The 15,178-nt window shown below is 48.6% G+C and overlaps 7 protein-coding genes and 1 non-coding gene across 8 annotated transcripts; 4 read left to right on the top strand and 4 right to left on the bottom strand.

The window, feature by feature from the left end:
* Positions 1-176: 176 nt before the first annotated feature.
* An11g10240 (hypothetical protein) lies at positions 177-2,016 on the bottom strand (the record flags this gene model as incomplete). The annotated part of the gene is made up of 3 exons (XM_001394944.3): positions 177-1,216; positions 1,272-1,290; positions 1,345-2,016. The coding sequence occupies 3 exons, from the start codon at positions 2,014-2,016 to the stop codon at positions 177-179; spliced, it is 1,731 nt and encodes a 576-aa protein (XP_001394981.3).
* Positions 2,017-2,686: 670 nt separating this feature from the next.
* On the top strand, positions 2,687-2,828 carry An11g10230 (hypothetical protein; the record flags this gene model as incomplete). The annotated part of the gene is made up of 2 exons (XM_059750545.1): positions 2,687-2,728; positions 2,778-2,828. 2 exons carry the CDS (start codon positions 2,687-2,689, stop codon positions 2,826-2,828), a joined length of 93 nt encoding a protein of 30 aa, XP_059606408.1.
* Positions 2,829-2,851: 23 nt separating this feature from the next.
* Positions 2,852-2,970, bottom strand: 5S rRNA. Its single transcript, XR_009468031.1, has one exon. It is a non-coding gene; the product is annotated as a 5S ribosomal RNA (ribosomal RNA).
* A 325-nt stretch (positions 2,971-3,295) lies between these two features.
* An11g10210 (uncharacterized protein) lies at positions 3,296-5,927 on the top strand (the record flags this gene model as incomplete). The annotated part of the gene is made up of 7 exons (XM_059750544.1): positions 3,296-4,013; positions 4,067-4,160; positions 4,212-4,618; positions 4,680-4,757; positions 4,858-4,964; positions 5,013-5,149; positions 5,198-5,927. 7 exons carry the CDS (start codon positions 3,296-3,298, stop codon positions 5,925-5,927), a joined length of 2,271 nt encoding a protein of 756 aa, XP_059606407.1.
* Positions 5,928-6,300: 373 nt separating this feature from the next.
* Positions 6,301-7,016, bottom strand: An11g10200 (uncharacterized protein; the record flags this gene model as incomplete). Its single annotated transcript, XM_001394941.3, has 5 exons — positions 6,301-6,346; positions 6,429-6,436; positions 6,506-6,665; positions 6,726-6,750; positions 6,830-7,016. 5 exons carry the CDS (start codon positions 7,014-7,016, stop codon positions 6,301-6,303), a joined length of 426 nt encoding a protein of 141 aa, XP_001394978.1.
* A 555-nt stretch (positions 7,017-7,571) lies between these two features.
* Positions 7,572-9,905, top strand: An11g10190 (uncharacterized protein; the record flags this gene model as incomplete). The annotated part of the gene is made up of 7 exons (XM_059750543.1): positions 7,572-7,579; positions 7,695-7,740; positions 7,790-7,922; positions 7,974-8,683; positions 8,737-9,013; positions 9,239-9,625; positions 9,748-9,905. 7 exons carry the CDS (start codon positions 7,572-7,574, stop codon positions 9,903-9,905), a joined length of 1,719 nt encoding a protein of 572 aa, XP_059606406.1.
* A 2,112-nt stretch (positions 9,906-12,017) lies between these two features.
* An11g10180 (uncharacterized protein) lies at positions 12,018-13,121 on the top strand (the record flags this gene model as incomplete). Its single annotated transcript, XM_001394939.3, has 2 exons — positions 12,018-12,252; positions 12,304-13,121. 2 exons carry the CDS (start codon positions 12,018-12,020, stop codon positions 13,119-13,121), a joined length of 1,053 nt encoding a protein of 350 aa, XP_001394976.3.
* A 753-nt stretch (positions 13,122-13,874) lies between these two features.
* An11g10170 (hypothetical protein) lies at positions 13,875-14,610 on the bottom strand (the record flags this gene model as incomplete). Its single annotated transcript, XM_059750541.1, has 3 exons — positions 13,875-13,997; positions 14,149-14,298; positions 14,416-14,610. 3 exons carry the CDS (start codon positions 14,608-14,610, stop codon positions 13,875-13,877), a joined length of 468 nt encoding a protein of 155 aa, XP_059606405.1.
* Between the last annotated feature and the right edge of the window lie 568 nt (positions 14,611-15,178).

Genomic DNA, 15,178 nt, shown 5'->3' with positions numbered 1-15,178 from the left:
CCTGATCGAGTATGGTGCAACATGGCGACATGGCAGATAATCTACAGTAAGCCGAATTTTTGACGAACTTGTTAATATGCTTCAGGCTCCAGGCTTTTAAGCTCAAGTAGCTTATAACCAATGCCGTGAAAAAATGTTTGTATCGACGGTGCCATTGCAAGTTTAAAGCTATAAGATCACACAATGTAACTAGGATCCTTCCAGCTTTTTGCAGCTGTCACGTTCCTCTTAGCACGGCACCATCTTTTCCAGAATCTCACTAAGCATCGCCTCAGGGCTTGAGAATCCCAAAGGTAGAAGATGTAAGCAAACAGAGTTATTGGAATGCACAAGACCAAAAACCACCAAGACTGCACCGAATTTTGCCCAAGAAGATCAATGTTCATGCCCAACAAGCTGGAGCTAAAGCTAAGGGGAATGAAAAGCGTCGCAAGCAGAGTAAGTTTCTTCACCCTCTCAGACTGCTCAATCGCTCTGCGGGATTCATCAATTGTGGCTTTATTCATAGCCAGACTGATACCCTGAGTACACAAGTCGGACAACTCCATACAACGGGCATAAAGCTGTTCATAGTCTTCCAGTAGCCCTTCTGATGTAAAGGTACCATCAGAACTACTGGATCTCACATTCTTGACCATTTCAGTGCCTGAGATCTGCCGGCACGAGCCGATGTCGAGACCCAGAGGCCCAGCATTTTTTGCAATTTGTTTTTCCACTCTGGTTCCATCCAGCCCTTGGCTGCTTCGCTCGGTCAATTTGAAAAGAGCGCGAGTACTGTCCTTCAGCTGTTGGGCATGACGATTAAGGATGTTAGAGAAGTATTGAAGTGTACCCAACGCGTCAGTTGAGAGACCCTCGACTATGGAGTTTACTTGTTTCTGAATTCTGGATTCCATGAGGTTTAGGAACTGAACTTCAGAGAAAGCCGCATGTGCAAACAATGGGATGCACATGGAAAGCGGATCCTGAGGAGCGCGACGTGCCAAATCGACTAGGGCGATCAGTGAGTCGTACTGCAAGGGGAGAATGGTTGTGCTTTGCTGAACCTCTGCTGTGACATTCGCATCTGGGTCGAGACGGTTGCTAGTGGTTCGAAATGCCATCTTGGGATGATACTGGAGGATTGGTAAGGCCGTAGCCTTGGATTTCAAATGACTTGACCATGGTCCTGGAGGAGATTCTTCTAAGGGTCTACCATGATCCATCCAGGCAATGACTTAATTCTCGTATCAGCACATATTCTCTTTTTTAGGAAGCATATCATCTCTTACCGGCCCATTCTCTATCAGTCTTTGTTATGTAGAGTGATATCCATTGTTCAATCACAGAGAAGCGTGGGCATACAGTAGAGTATTCGCGCACCAAAGAGTCACCGCAGCGGACTCTATTAGATCCAAGCTGCTGTAACCTATAACTTCCAAGTTCTGAGCGTTGATATGACCGCTGTGATTGCAGATCCTGTCCGCCGAAATCATCACGATGAAGAATAGTGCTTACACAAAGTCGTATAATGTTATTTGAGGAGCTAACAAGCGATGGAAAGCTGTATGAATGCCTGTCGATGCACATAGAAAGAAAATCCATGTGTCGTTTGAAGAACTCCGGTTCGATGTTGTACTTGCTGCCAATGGCCGACACCCACGATGGTGATATGAAACCTCTAATGAAGACTATTTTCCCCGAACCGCTTGCTGGAACAGGGGTAGCAGCGGAAAAGTCTTCGTGTTGCTCTTGGCTATATTGTTGCACATCCCACTGCCTCTCGCCGCTGTTATATACCACAACTAAGTCGTGTGGCTTCTCCGACCAGAATGGGGACGAGATGGCATCTTTCTCTTGCTTTACGGAGTTGAGAAGGTAACGCTCTTGAATCATCCATTCTGCAATGTCCACATAATTGTTTCCTGGGAAGGCTGAGGTGCTTGAGTATCTTCGTGACAGCGAGATGATTGCTCTAGCGTAGTTATCGGGCGTAACTGTGGACACAAGGATCAGTGGGCCAGATATTCCAGACATAATAGGATAGTACCCTTACGTGCGGACTTTGTGTGCTCCATATTCTACCTTATACCAGTAGTGTGCTGATGCCGTCTTTGGTAGTATTGACTTGAACGGTGGATGATACGGAAGAAGTGATGAGGGCAGATGCGGGCACAGCTGCATGTTGCACAACTCAGCCTCTCTATCTTGTAGCGAGCTACCGATTCGTAGGTCTGTATTATGAGACCAATTGCGGCCGCTATAGATGCCGTGCTAATGCATAATACCAAAACGGGACGCGAGGTGGTGATCAGGCACAGCAGATTTCAAGACAAGAATAATATCTATAAGTGAACACAGTTCCTCTAGCCACTCATAAGAATACTCTCCGCGGCAATATGTCAGCTTTAATTGGCCTCTTCCCCTTGTGATCTGGGAAAGTGGACAGTCTGTGGGAAACGGAGTGTCGTAACCACCGACATGTCTAGGTTGTTCTTGGAGCAGCGGCAATAATGCAATCACGTAAGTATTGAGAGACTCGTTGCGATTCGCCGATCATTGAGCGTATTGTATCAGGCTTTAGGCGCCGGATGCACTGCCCCATGTATGAGAGAACATGGTGTGGAGCAAAAAGGAAAGGAAGCACCGGTTGGTTGTTGACAACAAACCTAAGATGGAGTCGGCGGCTACAGTTACAATAGTCATAATGTCTGGTAAGGGCACTTGGTCACAAGTGGCTCATTGGACGGTAGGAGTTCAATAACCAGAAATTATTTACTGATAATAATATTGCCCAGGGCTCTCCAACATCCGACTGTCATTTACTTGGCTCCAAGAGCAAGTGGTGAAACCAAAAAAAAAAAGAGCAAAAACATACAACAGAAGGGATTCGCTGGTGGTCACCCACCCAACTACTAACCTCCCGGCGTGTGGCTTAAGTACGGCTGAGCGGACGGGAAGCCCTGTTTTCCACACCCTGTGGTCGTATGTACTTGTCTCTTCGTTGCTTTCATCTATATCCTGCATTGCACTATTCTTTTTCCACTCCCCTTTCACGCTTTTCCTCCACGGTTCTGTTTATGCCTGCCGTCTGCGCGAGGATTGGTCTGGCCAACAGCATCCGAAAGAATCAAAACAATCAGTATCCACTCTGCCCATTGCTTCTGTGTCTCTCTGCTGTTCTCACTCGGACAGTCCAACACCACTTGATTTCCATCTAGCTGTCTGGGACTTTGCGAACTGCAGGCCGCGTGGTGGCTGCAACTATCATAGCCTCCTCCTGGTGGGGCCAAGCCATGTATGACCTTTAACCACCATGAGTCGCTATCTTACCCCTTCCAAGATCGCCCTTCTTTGTCTCATCTCCATCTATACTGAAGGAGTCGTTCCCAACTCCTCCGCCATTCATGTCCTCTCGTACCTGGTAGCCTGTCTCAGCCCCTTGGAAAGAGAACAATCCATTTCCCAAGCGGGAGATCAGGGAACGCAATGCTCCGTCTCCATCACTGACCTGGAGGTTAATCTAACGGGCCACCCGTCCTCCGTCCCTGGCCGTACAATCTGGGATCTTTTTCTGAAAAAGATCTGGTCCCTTGATTGCTGCGATGCGTTGGAAGTCTTCTTCGCTGACATCTCGGCTATTCTAGCCAAAACTCGCGAAGAGCAAATTCGCGATCGAGATGCGGGCCTTGCACCGGAGACGGGCTGCATGCGCCTGTCACGCTGTTCTCCCTTGGGTGCGTTTGTCAGACGTTCTCAGCTAGAGTTCACCAGACTGCAATTCCATGACTCCGTCAAGCTCTGGAGGGGGTTTGTCAAGTATCGACTGCCAACGTACCATGTATGGGCGCGGAAGAATCCGTCTCTCGAACAGGCACCCGTGGATGTCAACCTGCTGAATCTTGGCCTGAATACAACGGACTCCCTTGCGCAGGTCGCCTACGGCAGCATCGAGGATGACTCGGAGGATGAACAGTACGTCAGCACAAAGGATGTCGAACGGCTCCTAGAATTTCAAATAAGCGAGCTACAGAGTAATAAAAACCCCATCTTCATGTCCGCATGATCAATACTGATTGCTGTCTAGGTCTGGGGGGAAGAGTGCCGGATGACATGAAAGCCCAATTAGAACGTATCATCACTTCGGGTGTGACTGTTCCTAGTCTAATGCACTATCTGAGGTATGCCTTTTGCCAATGTATTCGCGACACCTCGGGATGCTGACTCTCTAGGTTCCTGGATGCCTGGAGGGCAGGAGATTATCCATCCTCCTTTGACAACCTGCACCGTTACTTCGACTGCACGATGCACAGTCGCGATCGAAGCTCCTATCAGTATGCGTTGCTGAATCTAGCTATCCTGCAGGCAGATTTTGGATGCTACAGCGAGGCCGTCTCTGCCATGCAGGAGGCTGTTTCCATTGCTCGAGAATCTCACGATATGAACTGCTTGAATTTCTGTATGAGTTGGCTGTATCACTTCGGTAAGGCTTTTCCAGAGCACATGAGAGACGTTCAAAACACAGGAATGTTGGGCAACGAAAAGGAAGGCCTAGCATTCCTCAAGGCCAAGGCAAAAGAGACAGAGATGTGGAGTCTTCTGAGTACAACGCTATTGAGCGAAGCGAAGCTGGAGATGCGTAATGCAAGTCTCCCTATATCGACGAACCTCATGGATCACTGAAAACTAACATCTCCCAGGGAGAAAGTCTGGCCTCGTCTATCGAGAACATAATTCGAGCCTCACACCTCAACGTTACAAAGAACCTGGCCAACTCGGTAGGCCCGCAGCTTCTGCTACAGACTGCACTTTATTCTAGAATAGGTTCGCATCTGTATTATTCCATTGTGATAATTCTTGCTAAGACACACTTTTCAGGTATCACACATCTAGCATGGCTGAGCAGCGAGACCTTTCGCGAATGCTACGCAAACAAAGCACCATTCGAAGACCATCTCAAGAGCACGTTCCGTAGCTGTCAATTAGTATGTCAGCGGTCTATTTCAGCGAGTAACATCACTGACCCTCCAAAGCTAGCACAGCAGGGCCGCTACACAGAGGTATCAGCCCGAATGAACCAAATCTCCCCAGAAAAGCTTCGATCTCTTAAAACATATCAATATTGGACGTTCTTCTCCGGTATCCTCCAGCTGCAACGGCAAATATATCGGTAGGTTCCTGGCACTCAAATCCTTGACAACCCACTCACAACATCTAGCGACAACCGAGTTGCAGCCGAACAACTCCTCGCTCAACTGCAAGCCATCCAACTCCCTGACAACGACATTACCCTTCTTCTTTCCATTCTCACGATCGACCTCCGTATTCGCCAAGGCCACTATGGCGGCGCGCTCGAACTAGTTGAGAAAGCCGCGCAGGCTATCCAGCAAGACAACTTTGACATTTTCACGCAAGTCAAGCTCCTCTGTCTCAAGGCTTACATCCTCCAGAAGACGGGCCATCCACAACGCGGCTTCTCTCTTGCCATGAGAGCTGCCAGCATCGCGCACCGCTCGCGTCTCCTTCCCAGCCTCTGGGAATCCATATGTGTGCTGGCAGGCGTCCTTCTCAGCATGCGCGAGTTCGATGCCGTGTCTGAGCTGATTGAGAGCATCATGCCGCAGATACTCGAAACGGGTGACTGTAGCTTAGCCGCACAGGCCTACTCGCTTCTTGTGGACGCGAATATGGGGATCGCGGGCACTCTCTGGAGTGAGGGACAGACGAACTCGGTTCTGAAGAAGGAGCATGTCACTCGCGCTTTGGGATATCTCGACTGTGCATATGAGCAGTATGAGGAGATCGAAGATATCAGGGGGCAATGTGAAATCGTGGCCAAGAAAGCCACTGTTATGCATTTAACGGGCGATCCGGTCCTCGCAAATGATTATGCGGCGAAGTACTTGGACTTTAAGAGACAAGCAAGGATAGATTTGGGGGAGGCTTGACTGAATCACGCACTGATGTCAATTGTGCGTTTATGTTATGGCAAGGTGGCAGAAGAAATAAGAAAACTACCAACGAAGTCTTTGGCGTCGACCTCTGCGCCTATTTACTCCTGTAATACGGGTAGACGAGATACCCAGAAAAGCCAATACGACCGTTACTGGTCATTAGGAACAATGAGGCAGCACAACAAAAGAAAAATGGCTTAGCAGTATTGTATGGCGCGCTATCTCAACTCCACCAACGAGAGCCTTGCCCTCGTTATTCTTACTTCCGCGTATTTTGTCAGTAAATATACATGTCTTTTGATTTCCCCTCCCGTCAACAGTCAAGATCAATCAAAGACGCTGTACTCCCATAATCAACGGCGGGCATTTAGGTAGCCTTGTCCTTGTTGTGGTAGTTGACGTCGGAGTTCCAGCTGTGAGTTTGTTAGAAGGCATCGTTATTATTGACTGTCGAGTTATGCCCGACGCTGGAAATTTCGGGTGTAAGGAACTTACAAGATGGTCTGGAGAAAGAAATAAAATCGTCAGCACTCAGATTGGCATTGCATGAGAGTAAAATGTCCGGGACGCACCTTGTCACCGTCTCCCCAGGGGAAGTTCTTCACACGGATGTTCTGGTAGGGGTACTCGGTACGCTCCTCGAGCGGGGGCATGTGCGCCCAGTGTTCCCAGTGCTCAGTCCAAAGGTTGTAGGCGTTGATACCTCCGGCAATCAGGACAGGAATGACGGCGCTGCGAAAAAGTAGAATGTTACTAGAAGTCAATTGCGGTAGTAATAGCTAGCCCACATACTAGATGGAGAGCTTGCGCCACAGATCTGGAGCAGTAAGACAGCCATTGAGTTAGCACAACCACATCCTTGCAAGATCTCGGCATCAATTGATCTCAATACGCACCACTGGTAGCAGCAGCGTGGTGCTTGACGGCCTCTCTCTCGCGGTTGAATTCGTTGTCGACGGCCCAAGAGGGGAGCTTGGAGTCGGAGCTGTTGAGACGGCGCTGGACGGTGGAGCGAACCGGAGCAGCACGCAGCTGCTGGGCAGCGCGCTGAGACAGACGAAGGGCGTTGCGCTGAGGGAACATGGCTGGAGGTGGATGAGGTGCAGGAGTGACGTTGGAGAGATGGGACGACGTCTTTGACGGTGGGATTATCCCGGACGTCGGCCCTTCCGGCTTAACGAAACAAAAGCCGTTTAGCGTCCCCGTGATTCGCTGGCACTCATTGTGCTTATGTCAGCAGCCGGGTTCAGATCGCGTGATGTCACGGTCACGGGAGTGGCTAGCTGTAATCACGTGCCATTTGCAATGCTTGGAAAATTGTATGCCTCAGGCAGGATATGCCCAGTTGGACAAAGGTTGCCTGAGGTATTAATTTTGTTGCTGCCTTCGGCTCAGCGTTGCCTCGTCGCCTCCCTTCCTTTCCTGGTTGCATTGGCGACGTAGATCGCAGCTCTGTAACTACACTACACCTCTGTTGACGTGGATAATTGGTGACGGTGTCATCTATCTGGGTGGTATTTTCATATGAGTGGTTGAATTATAACTATTAATTGCCGCTGAGTGGGATAATTTGGTAATCCCTGGGCGGACATGTGTGATTGGCATCCATAGTGCCGGAATGGGGTTACGAATTACAACATGGAACGGTATGTTTCTCCGAACATAGCTCTGCGATAAGGATGCTAACGGGCTTCAGTCAATGGGATTCGGTATGTAATGCTACCTAGTGCCTGCTGGGATAGCATTGCTGACTTAATACAGAAATCCGTTCTCTTACGAGCCATGGAGAGGCAAGCGGACGTTCGATGTATGCTTTCCATTATTCCCTCTATAAGCAGAAGACTGACACCAGAAAGGCCATGTTTGACATCCTCGAGGCCGATATCGTCGTCTTTCAGGAAACAAAAATCCAGCGCAAAGACTTGCGCGATGACATGGTCCTAGTGCCTGGTTGGGATTGCTATTTTAGTCTGCCTAGAGTCAAAAAAGGTATGTGCGATATGTCTCTTAATGACTGCTGGATCTGACCAACTACCGTAGGTTATTCGGGGGTCGTAATCTACACACGCAATGCCACATGTGCTCCCATTCGCGCCGAGGAAGGTCTTTCGGGGATGCTATGCCCCCCGAACTCGTCGGTCTCTTTTCGGGAACTCCCTGAGAATCAGCAGATCGGTGGTTATCCTACCATCGAGCAGTTGTCACAGCTTGAAGTTGACGCAGCTACCCTAGACTCTGAGGGACGTTGTGTCATTCTCGAGTTTCCCGCCTTTGTCCTGCTGGGCATCTATTCACCGGCCAATCGGGACGAGAGCCGCGACTCTTTTCGCCGCAGTTTCATTGACCTGATGGACGCGCGGATCCGTAATTTAGTAGCTATGGGAAAGAGGGTGTTTGTGACAGGGGACTTAAATATCTCGCGGGGCGAGATCGATGCAGCTCATGCGGGGGAGGCTATCAGAAAAGGAACGTTGACAGAAGACGAGTTCGTGTCCACTCATGCACGGCGTGTGCTCAATCAGTTGCTATCAGATGGAAAGGTAATTGGGGAGCGCGAAGAAGGAAGGGAACAGCCCGTTCTACATGATATCTGTCGCTCTTTTCACCCGGGCCGTAAGGGAATGTACACCTGCTGGGAGCAGCGCATCAATGCTCGTCCTGGAAATTATGGCTCAAGAATTGACTATGTCTTGTGTAGCTTGGATATGCAAGAGTGGTTCTGCGATTCAAACATACAAGAAGGCCTCATGGTACCATAGTCTTCCCTGACCTAAGAAAAAGCTTGCTAATCATGACTGCACAGGGTTCCGACCATTGTCCAGTGTATGCGATGTTCAAAGAAACCGTCAATATTGGAGGAAAGCAACTTAACATCCGGGACATCATGAATCCGCCTGGAATGTTCGAAAATGGCGAGCGTCGACAGGAGTATACGGCGAAGTATCTATTACCGACTTCGGGCCGCTTGATTCCGGAGTTTGACAAACGAAGGAGCATCAAGGACATGTTCACGCGCAGACCCAGCAACGCCCCGCAGAGCTCGCCAGCTAGCACCCCTACGCTCTCTCGTGCGAATTCGAGTCATGAGGATTCGACAGCTGCCATCGAAAAGCCCCCAACGGTAGCAGTCGCCAGCCCCGCCATTCCCAAGAACGATCCCCAACCGAAGGGAATTGTCCGTAAACGGTCCGAGAAGAACGACTCCCCTGTTAAACGCCCAAAATCAGTTGCTGGCTTGGCACCTGCGCCGGCGATTGCTGGACAGAAAACGCTGAAGGGCTTCTTCAAGCCGAAGAGTTCTCCAGCCATTCAGAGCCGTGAGCATCCAACGAACGACCATGGAGTATGTGCCATGCGACTACCTGCATCCCCATCCAAGATTGTTTCCTCGGCAGAGTCAAAAGCACTAGACGAGGAGCAAACTGCGGCGGTCGTGACTACAGACTCCATAAAGGAGACCAATCCACCGGTGTCGACGACATCAGACACCCCCACAGATGATGACACATTCGTCGACCCAATCGCGAGCAAGGAAGATTGGTCGAAGCTATTCTCCAAAAAGCGCGCCCCTCTTTGCGAGGGCCACCAGGAGCCATGCATTAGTCTGACAACTAAAAAGCCTGGCATCAACTGTGGCCGGTCCTTTTGGATTTGTCCTCGGCCTCTTGGACCCAGCGGCAACAAGGAGAAAGGTACGCAATGGCGCTGTCCGACATTTATTTGGGCAAGTGATTGGAATTCTTCGGCATCGTAGGTAGCCACAGCAACGAATGAAACACGGTCGCAGATTATGCTCTATAATATCGTAAGGTAGCCAGTGCTTTCGATAATGACAATGTTCGCCAACACGATGCGCACTTGATGCAACAGATGCCGAGCAAGTTACGTTGTCAGAACTTCAGCTTACAGCCCACTCTCTGTTTGTTCCTCAGCTATTATCATACACGCAGTGCACCCATAACTACTGAATGAGTAATGGTAACAAGTCTCGGCTAAGTGTCTGGTGCCTCGTAGCAGCGAGCCTCCCCAACTCATAGGACCCCTTCGTCTACCCACAACTGCAGCAACAGACCCATTTAGATGAAATTACTGTCTGCTTGCCTGCCCTGTATCAACAAGACAACAATATACCTCTCGCCTTCAGTCTGTCTAGTGAATATTGCTGCTCCAAACATATTTTGTCCCCTCAAGATAAAGGCCCAGCTCGATTCTCTCATAGTATAGTTTATTAGTGGGTCCATACATTTCTCGATGAAGTAACACTTCACCAGCCCCCGGCCTCTCTATGTTTTTTCGGCCCGGTAAATTACTAGTCATTTAATAGATATTACAGGTTTATGTCGACTCCTAATTTCTCCAGATGGTGTCACAGAATAGGTCTTAGTTGGTGGGTCACAGAAATACAGGGGGTCGGTTTTGTTCTTAGGGCCCATGGCCGTGTTAAATCTGTATTGTAAGTTACGTGACGGTGTGATTGAGCGTGAGATAGACACTACTTGGACATTATGGGCGCCAGGCCATCGGGGAGTGGTATGTTAGGAAGAGGGGAAAAGAAAGAAAGAAGAAGTCGGTATCTGACAATTATGCCATTTTGTTATGGATAGTGTTGCGATCTCCCACTTGTCATTTTCCGTTCACGAATATCCAATGACCACAGAAGAACCCCAAGAAAGGAGTAGATAGTTATGCCAGAGAAGAGGAGCTGATTACCAGGGGTGAGGCTATATGGATCGCAGGAAACTTAGTCTCAATGCTTACGCTGAAAGTTAAAACTTATAAGTGAAAGGGCATGAACCAGCATAGTTGAAGTCAGTAGGGCTCCTCTATCTCGACAGACCTCGGGTCCATATGGCTTGGAAATTTCGTAGTTGTCAAAATCAGCTTGCTGGAGATTGATGTATACTTCCCGGTTCTTCGCCGATGTTGATCTGAACCTGTCAAATTGACGATCCCAATCTCTCTGTGTCTAGAGAGAAGTAGGCACTCAATAGCAAAGGCATGGCATTTGGGGCCAAGTTGCTAGATCTCATATTCCCATGGTACGCAATTGGCGTATGTTGTTTTTTAAAGATATACATCATCTCCTTGAATCCCTTGCAAATTCAGCTGTATACATGGGTCAATGATATACTGTTGGGCTTGATGCTGGCAGTTGGAAGATCCGGCAAATTGTCCATCATCGTTTGCATGGAATATTCGTGGGATCATATTCAACACATTCTTTTCCGACAGTTTGCTTGGTGTTATTTGTGGATATGATGCGCTTCTATGTGCCTTCTGATGATTCTATGGGTCAGGATCCGGGGCTCGACTTTGTGGTTTCCAAGTTCTCTATTTAGCTGGACCCCCAAAATGAATATTGGGGATTTGTTCTTATATCGGGGGCAATGAATTGTTGCTGGCTCATAATTGGCAACCCTATAATTTAGCCCAGAAAATGGGGCGATAACAATTCCTCTTGACAGCAACAATGCTTTTGAGGACCCTGCATTACATGCCATACTCACAGCTGGTGCTCTATGGGCAATTGCTGTGATATACTTCATCTGAAATCCGGATATAGCAGTGGAATAGCACCAAGAGGATATAGTACAATTATGGTGATGCACGGACTTAATCAAATTATGTGGGGCCTGATTCGTCTGGCCTATCTATTAGTATGATCCGACTGGTCAGTTCGAAACTCTTTGAAGATTTACAACATGCGCCACCTGATGTCCGTGAAACTTAGTTCGTGAATGGATCATACAGGTAATTTCCGTGAAAGAATACACTCATCGCAGAGACAACTTACCATCTTTGTTATTATCCTGGGACCAGTATCTACATGACGCTAGTTTATGTGTTTAACACTAGGGTTCTCATTGTGTTAAGTACTTCTTTCCCCCTCTATCCAAACGTCTTCAGAGCAGAGGTCCCAGACTCCCTCAATGTCCTCATCATCGGTCTTCTTATTCTGTCTCTAGCTGAGACCTCGAAGTACCTAAGCATTAGCTGGTATTGAGAAAAAGCTCTCTATATACGTTCGATATGGATGCCACCACTTCACCTCTTCAGCGTGCTTTCAACGCATTCCTCCTCACAATGCCCCCCCAGCAACTCGAAGAGCTCCTCAGGTATCTTCAGGACACCCGAGCCAAGGCCAACAACCAGGTCGCGCACGAAAATGAGCAATCTACTGCAAGATCGAAACCCCCTCTGGACACCAATAATGAGTCGGCCGTTCAGGGCAGTACAAACCAACGTTCTCATCAAACGCGAGGCAAGCGACCTCAGGATGGGAAACGGCGGCCACTGAACAGTTTCATTGCTTTCAGAAGTATTCTATACACTTCCATCTCATGCATGTACATCGGCTAATGATTATTAGGTTATTATTCAGTCATGTTTCCAGACCTTACTCAGAAAGCGAAGTCGGGCATCCTTCGCTTCTTGTGGCAGAACGACCCTTTCAAAGCTAAATGGGCCATCGTAGCCAAGGCATACTCCATCATTCGCGATGACCATGATAATGGAGTCTCCCTTGAAACATTTCTGAAACTCAACACCAACCTCATTGGCATTATCGAGCCGGACCGCTACCTTGACATAATGGGCTGGGAGCTGAATGTCGACGGCCAGCAGCAGTACACCATGGCTAAGGTTAAGATTACAGCTACTCCTGAAGCTGAGCTCTCAACAAACTATTCAGTCGATGATATTGTCAAAAATTGTTACGATACAGGCTATGTATCCCGAGACAAATGCAAGAAAAAAACAGACCATAACAAAAACGCGCCTGTTATGGCTTTCGCTGCCCAGCCAACCTTGATTATCCACGAAAATAACAGTATTCAAATTAATGGAAATAATACTGTTGTTACTGGTGACTGCGATGGGAATGCTGCTGTAGAAAGCACATTTCCCCAGAACTTCTCACCAAGTCCTGGTGACATGGGAACGATGCTTGCAGAAGCATCGCTTGGTGAATCTGAAGTACTTCACGGCCGTGGTTACCAACTCTATGAGCGGGGGCCTATAGTTGCAAACGAATATGAGATTGACGACGGGATGCTCAATCTTTGGGGTGAAAACCCAGCTATGTTACCATCATATGTTTCAGCCGGCCAATGTACACTTCCCCCGCATGATCCTTGTGTCCCGGATCCGATGGCGAATATCAATATCGACCATTACCTCAACCTATGATTTGCACGCTTTCGATAACGGTTGCGTCTGGTCATCAGTGTTTCCCACGTCCACTATGAGGGTGGCACCATTTTCACTCGCCTTGCTCTGCGAACGTCGACGGAACAAGTTGATTAACTTCCCGATACTCAGCCCACAGATCTATGCCCAAGTGTTATTCTTGAGGTTCCTCCGATATTCAGTACGACACACGAAAAACGATCACGGAAATGTTTTGGACTATCTGGGGCAAATATGGACCTCAACGCTACATTAGCGAACAGCTCAATGGTCCGAAGAGATATTTGATGTCGCATAAATTGACTATCAGGGTCCTAGCGACGCTATGAAAATTCATCAGTTTGTCGTCTTTCCACCGCATCCCAGATCGAAGTCCTGAAGAGATAGCCATCTGGACAGTGGTCTCAATCCACACATATTATGCATGTTAGAATCGAAATTCTCAGAGCACGGTATTATGTTACCGTGATGTTACAAAAGATACCTGTTTATATTTCTATACCCAGACCGTGTCGCTGGGAAATGTGGTGGAAAGGGGGGAAACTCTATAATCTGGACGGTACATCATGTTCATGTTAGGAGATAGATACATCAATGCAGAATAAACTTCCACACAGCCACATGATGCAGCCGACAGGGCCTCCAAAACATAGTAGATGAGAGTGCATCCAAGACAGGGGCACCTGGACCAGGTCGATTTAATGAACTCTGTATGCCACCCTCCACGAATGGCATGGACGCGCCGTCCGACATTTAGCTGTTCAGCGTGACGATATCCGACCCTCCGAACTCCTCCGTGTCCGCCCATGAGTCCGACACAGTTATCTCGGTAACTCGCGATGCAGATATAACGTGAACAGGTGACTTTCCATCTCGCTGCACGGTTGCGAGTGACAACAAAGAAACAAGGCGGAGGAGCCACGGGCGAGAAGGCACAACGCGGCGCCACCGGGACGGAATTGGACATGACCCCTCAGTTCGTCTGCCTCCATCGCCAACCAGCCGACTTTCTGCACGCTCGACTGACTTCCTCACGGACAAAGAGGCAAAGTTCCGCCATTGTGACCAACGGATGCGGACCGGAGCAGCAATGGGGCAGTCCGTGTTCACTGTTCAGGTCTAGAGGCGCCGGAAATCCCACTCCTACAGGTTCAGCAATCAGCGACCGAATGAGGATCTGTGGATCCCCAAGTGCTGTTGTTATGCTTCCACCATAGGTTGAGGGTCCCAGAGGCTTGCTGTTTGGATTCCCGGATGGCCACTAGTAGTTGCTAGATGCTGTTTCTTTCCATACCTCTTGGTCCGTGAACTGAACTTGGTCCTGCAAGATCAGGGATCCATACTTCTGCAGTACTTTTGTTTCGAGCCTAACTCGCGTTTCCCGAACGCTTCGTTCAACCTCCTTGCCGGCCACCACTACAGGGGCGCAGGTGGCTGTCTCGGGTTTCCCAACGCCATAGAGCCAGTCGATGTGGCCTGTCTCCTCCATTTCGAGCATGACTCGGTCTAGATATTCACGCAAACGCGCGGATTCACTGGCTATGGGAGTGCTGACGTATTGACGTCTCGTACGCTGGTGCCAAAATGCAGAACACCTGTCAGCTTAATTGGACCTGGAAGTTTTAGATCATCATTCCTATACCATCTTACTTACTTATTGTATTCGAAATAATATCAACATGTCTGGATTTTCATCAGGCCTCGTGATAGCCCCGACGTCTACAGTTCATTATTCGAGCAGACGGTGGACACCATCTAGCTAGCTGGGCAACGTAAGCATCCTCCACATGGTACAGTAGTACGACACGTATCTCGTATCAAGAAGGCATCATTGTCTGGGCATGAACTGATTCCTTGTGAAATCCTTCTTCATTCAGAAATTGACATGTTCTGCGATCGAATTCATATTCAGATCTGCCCTGTTCTTGCACTCCGTGCCAACATCTACTGATTAGTAGTCAATGTAGAAAACATAAATATGGCGCTTACATTGTGAGTACAATCAGAAATTCACGTAAGCACAGATGTAGGCGACGCTAGAGTGGTACAGACAGTGT

Source organism: Aspergillus niger (genome assembly GCF_000002855.4).
Source record: "Aspergillus niger supercontig An11".
Lineage (NCBI taxonomy): Eukaryota > Fungi > Ascomycota > Eurotiomycetes > Eurotiales > Aspergillaceae > Aspergillus > Aspergillus niger.
This window is presented reverse-complemented; position numbering and strand designations above follow the sequence as displayed.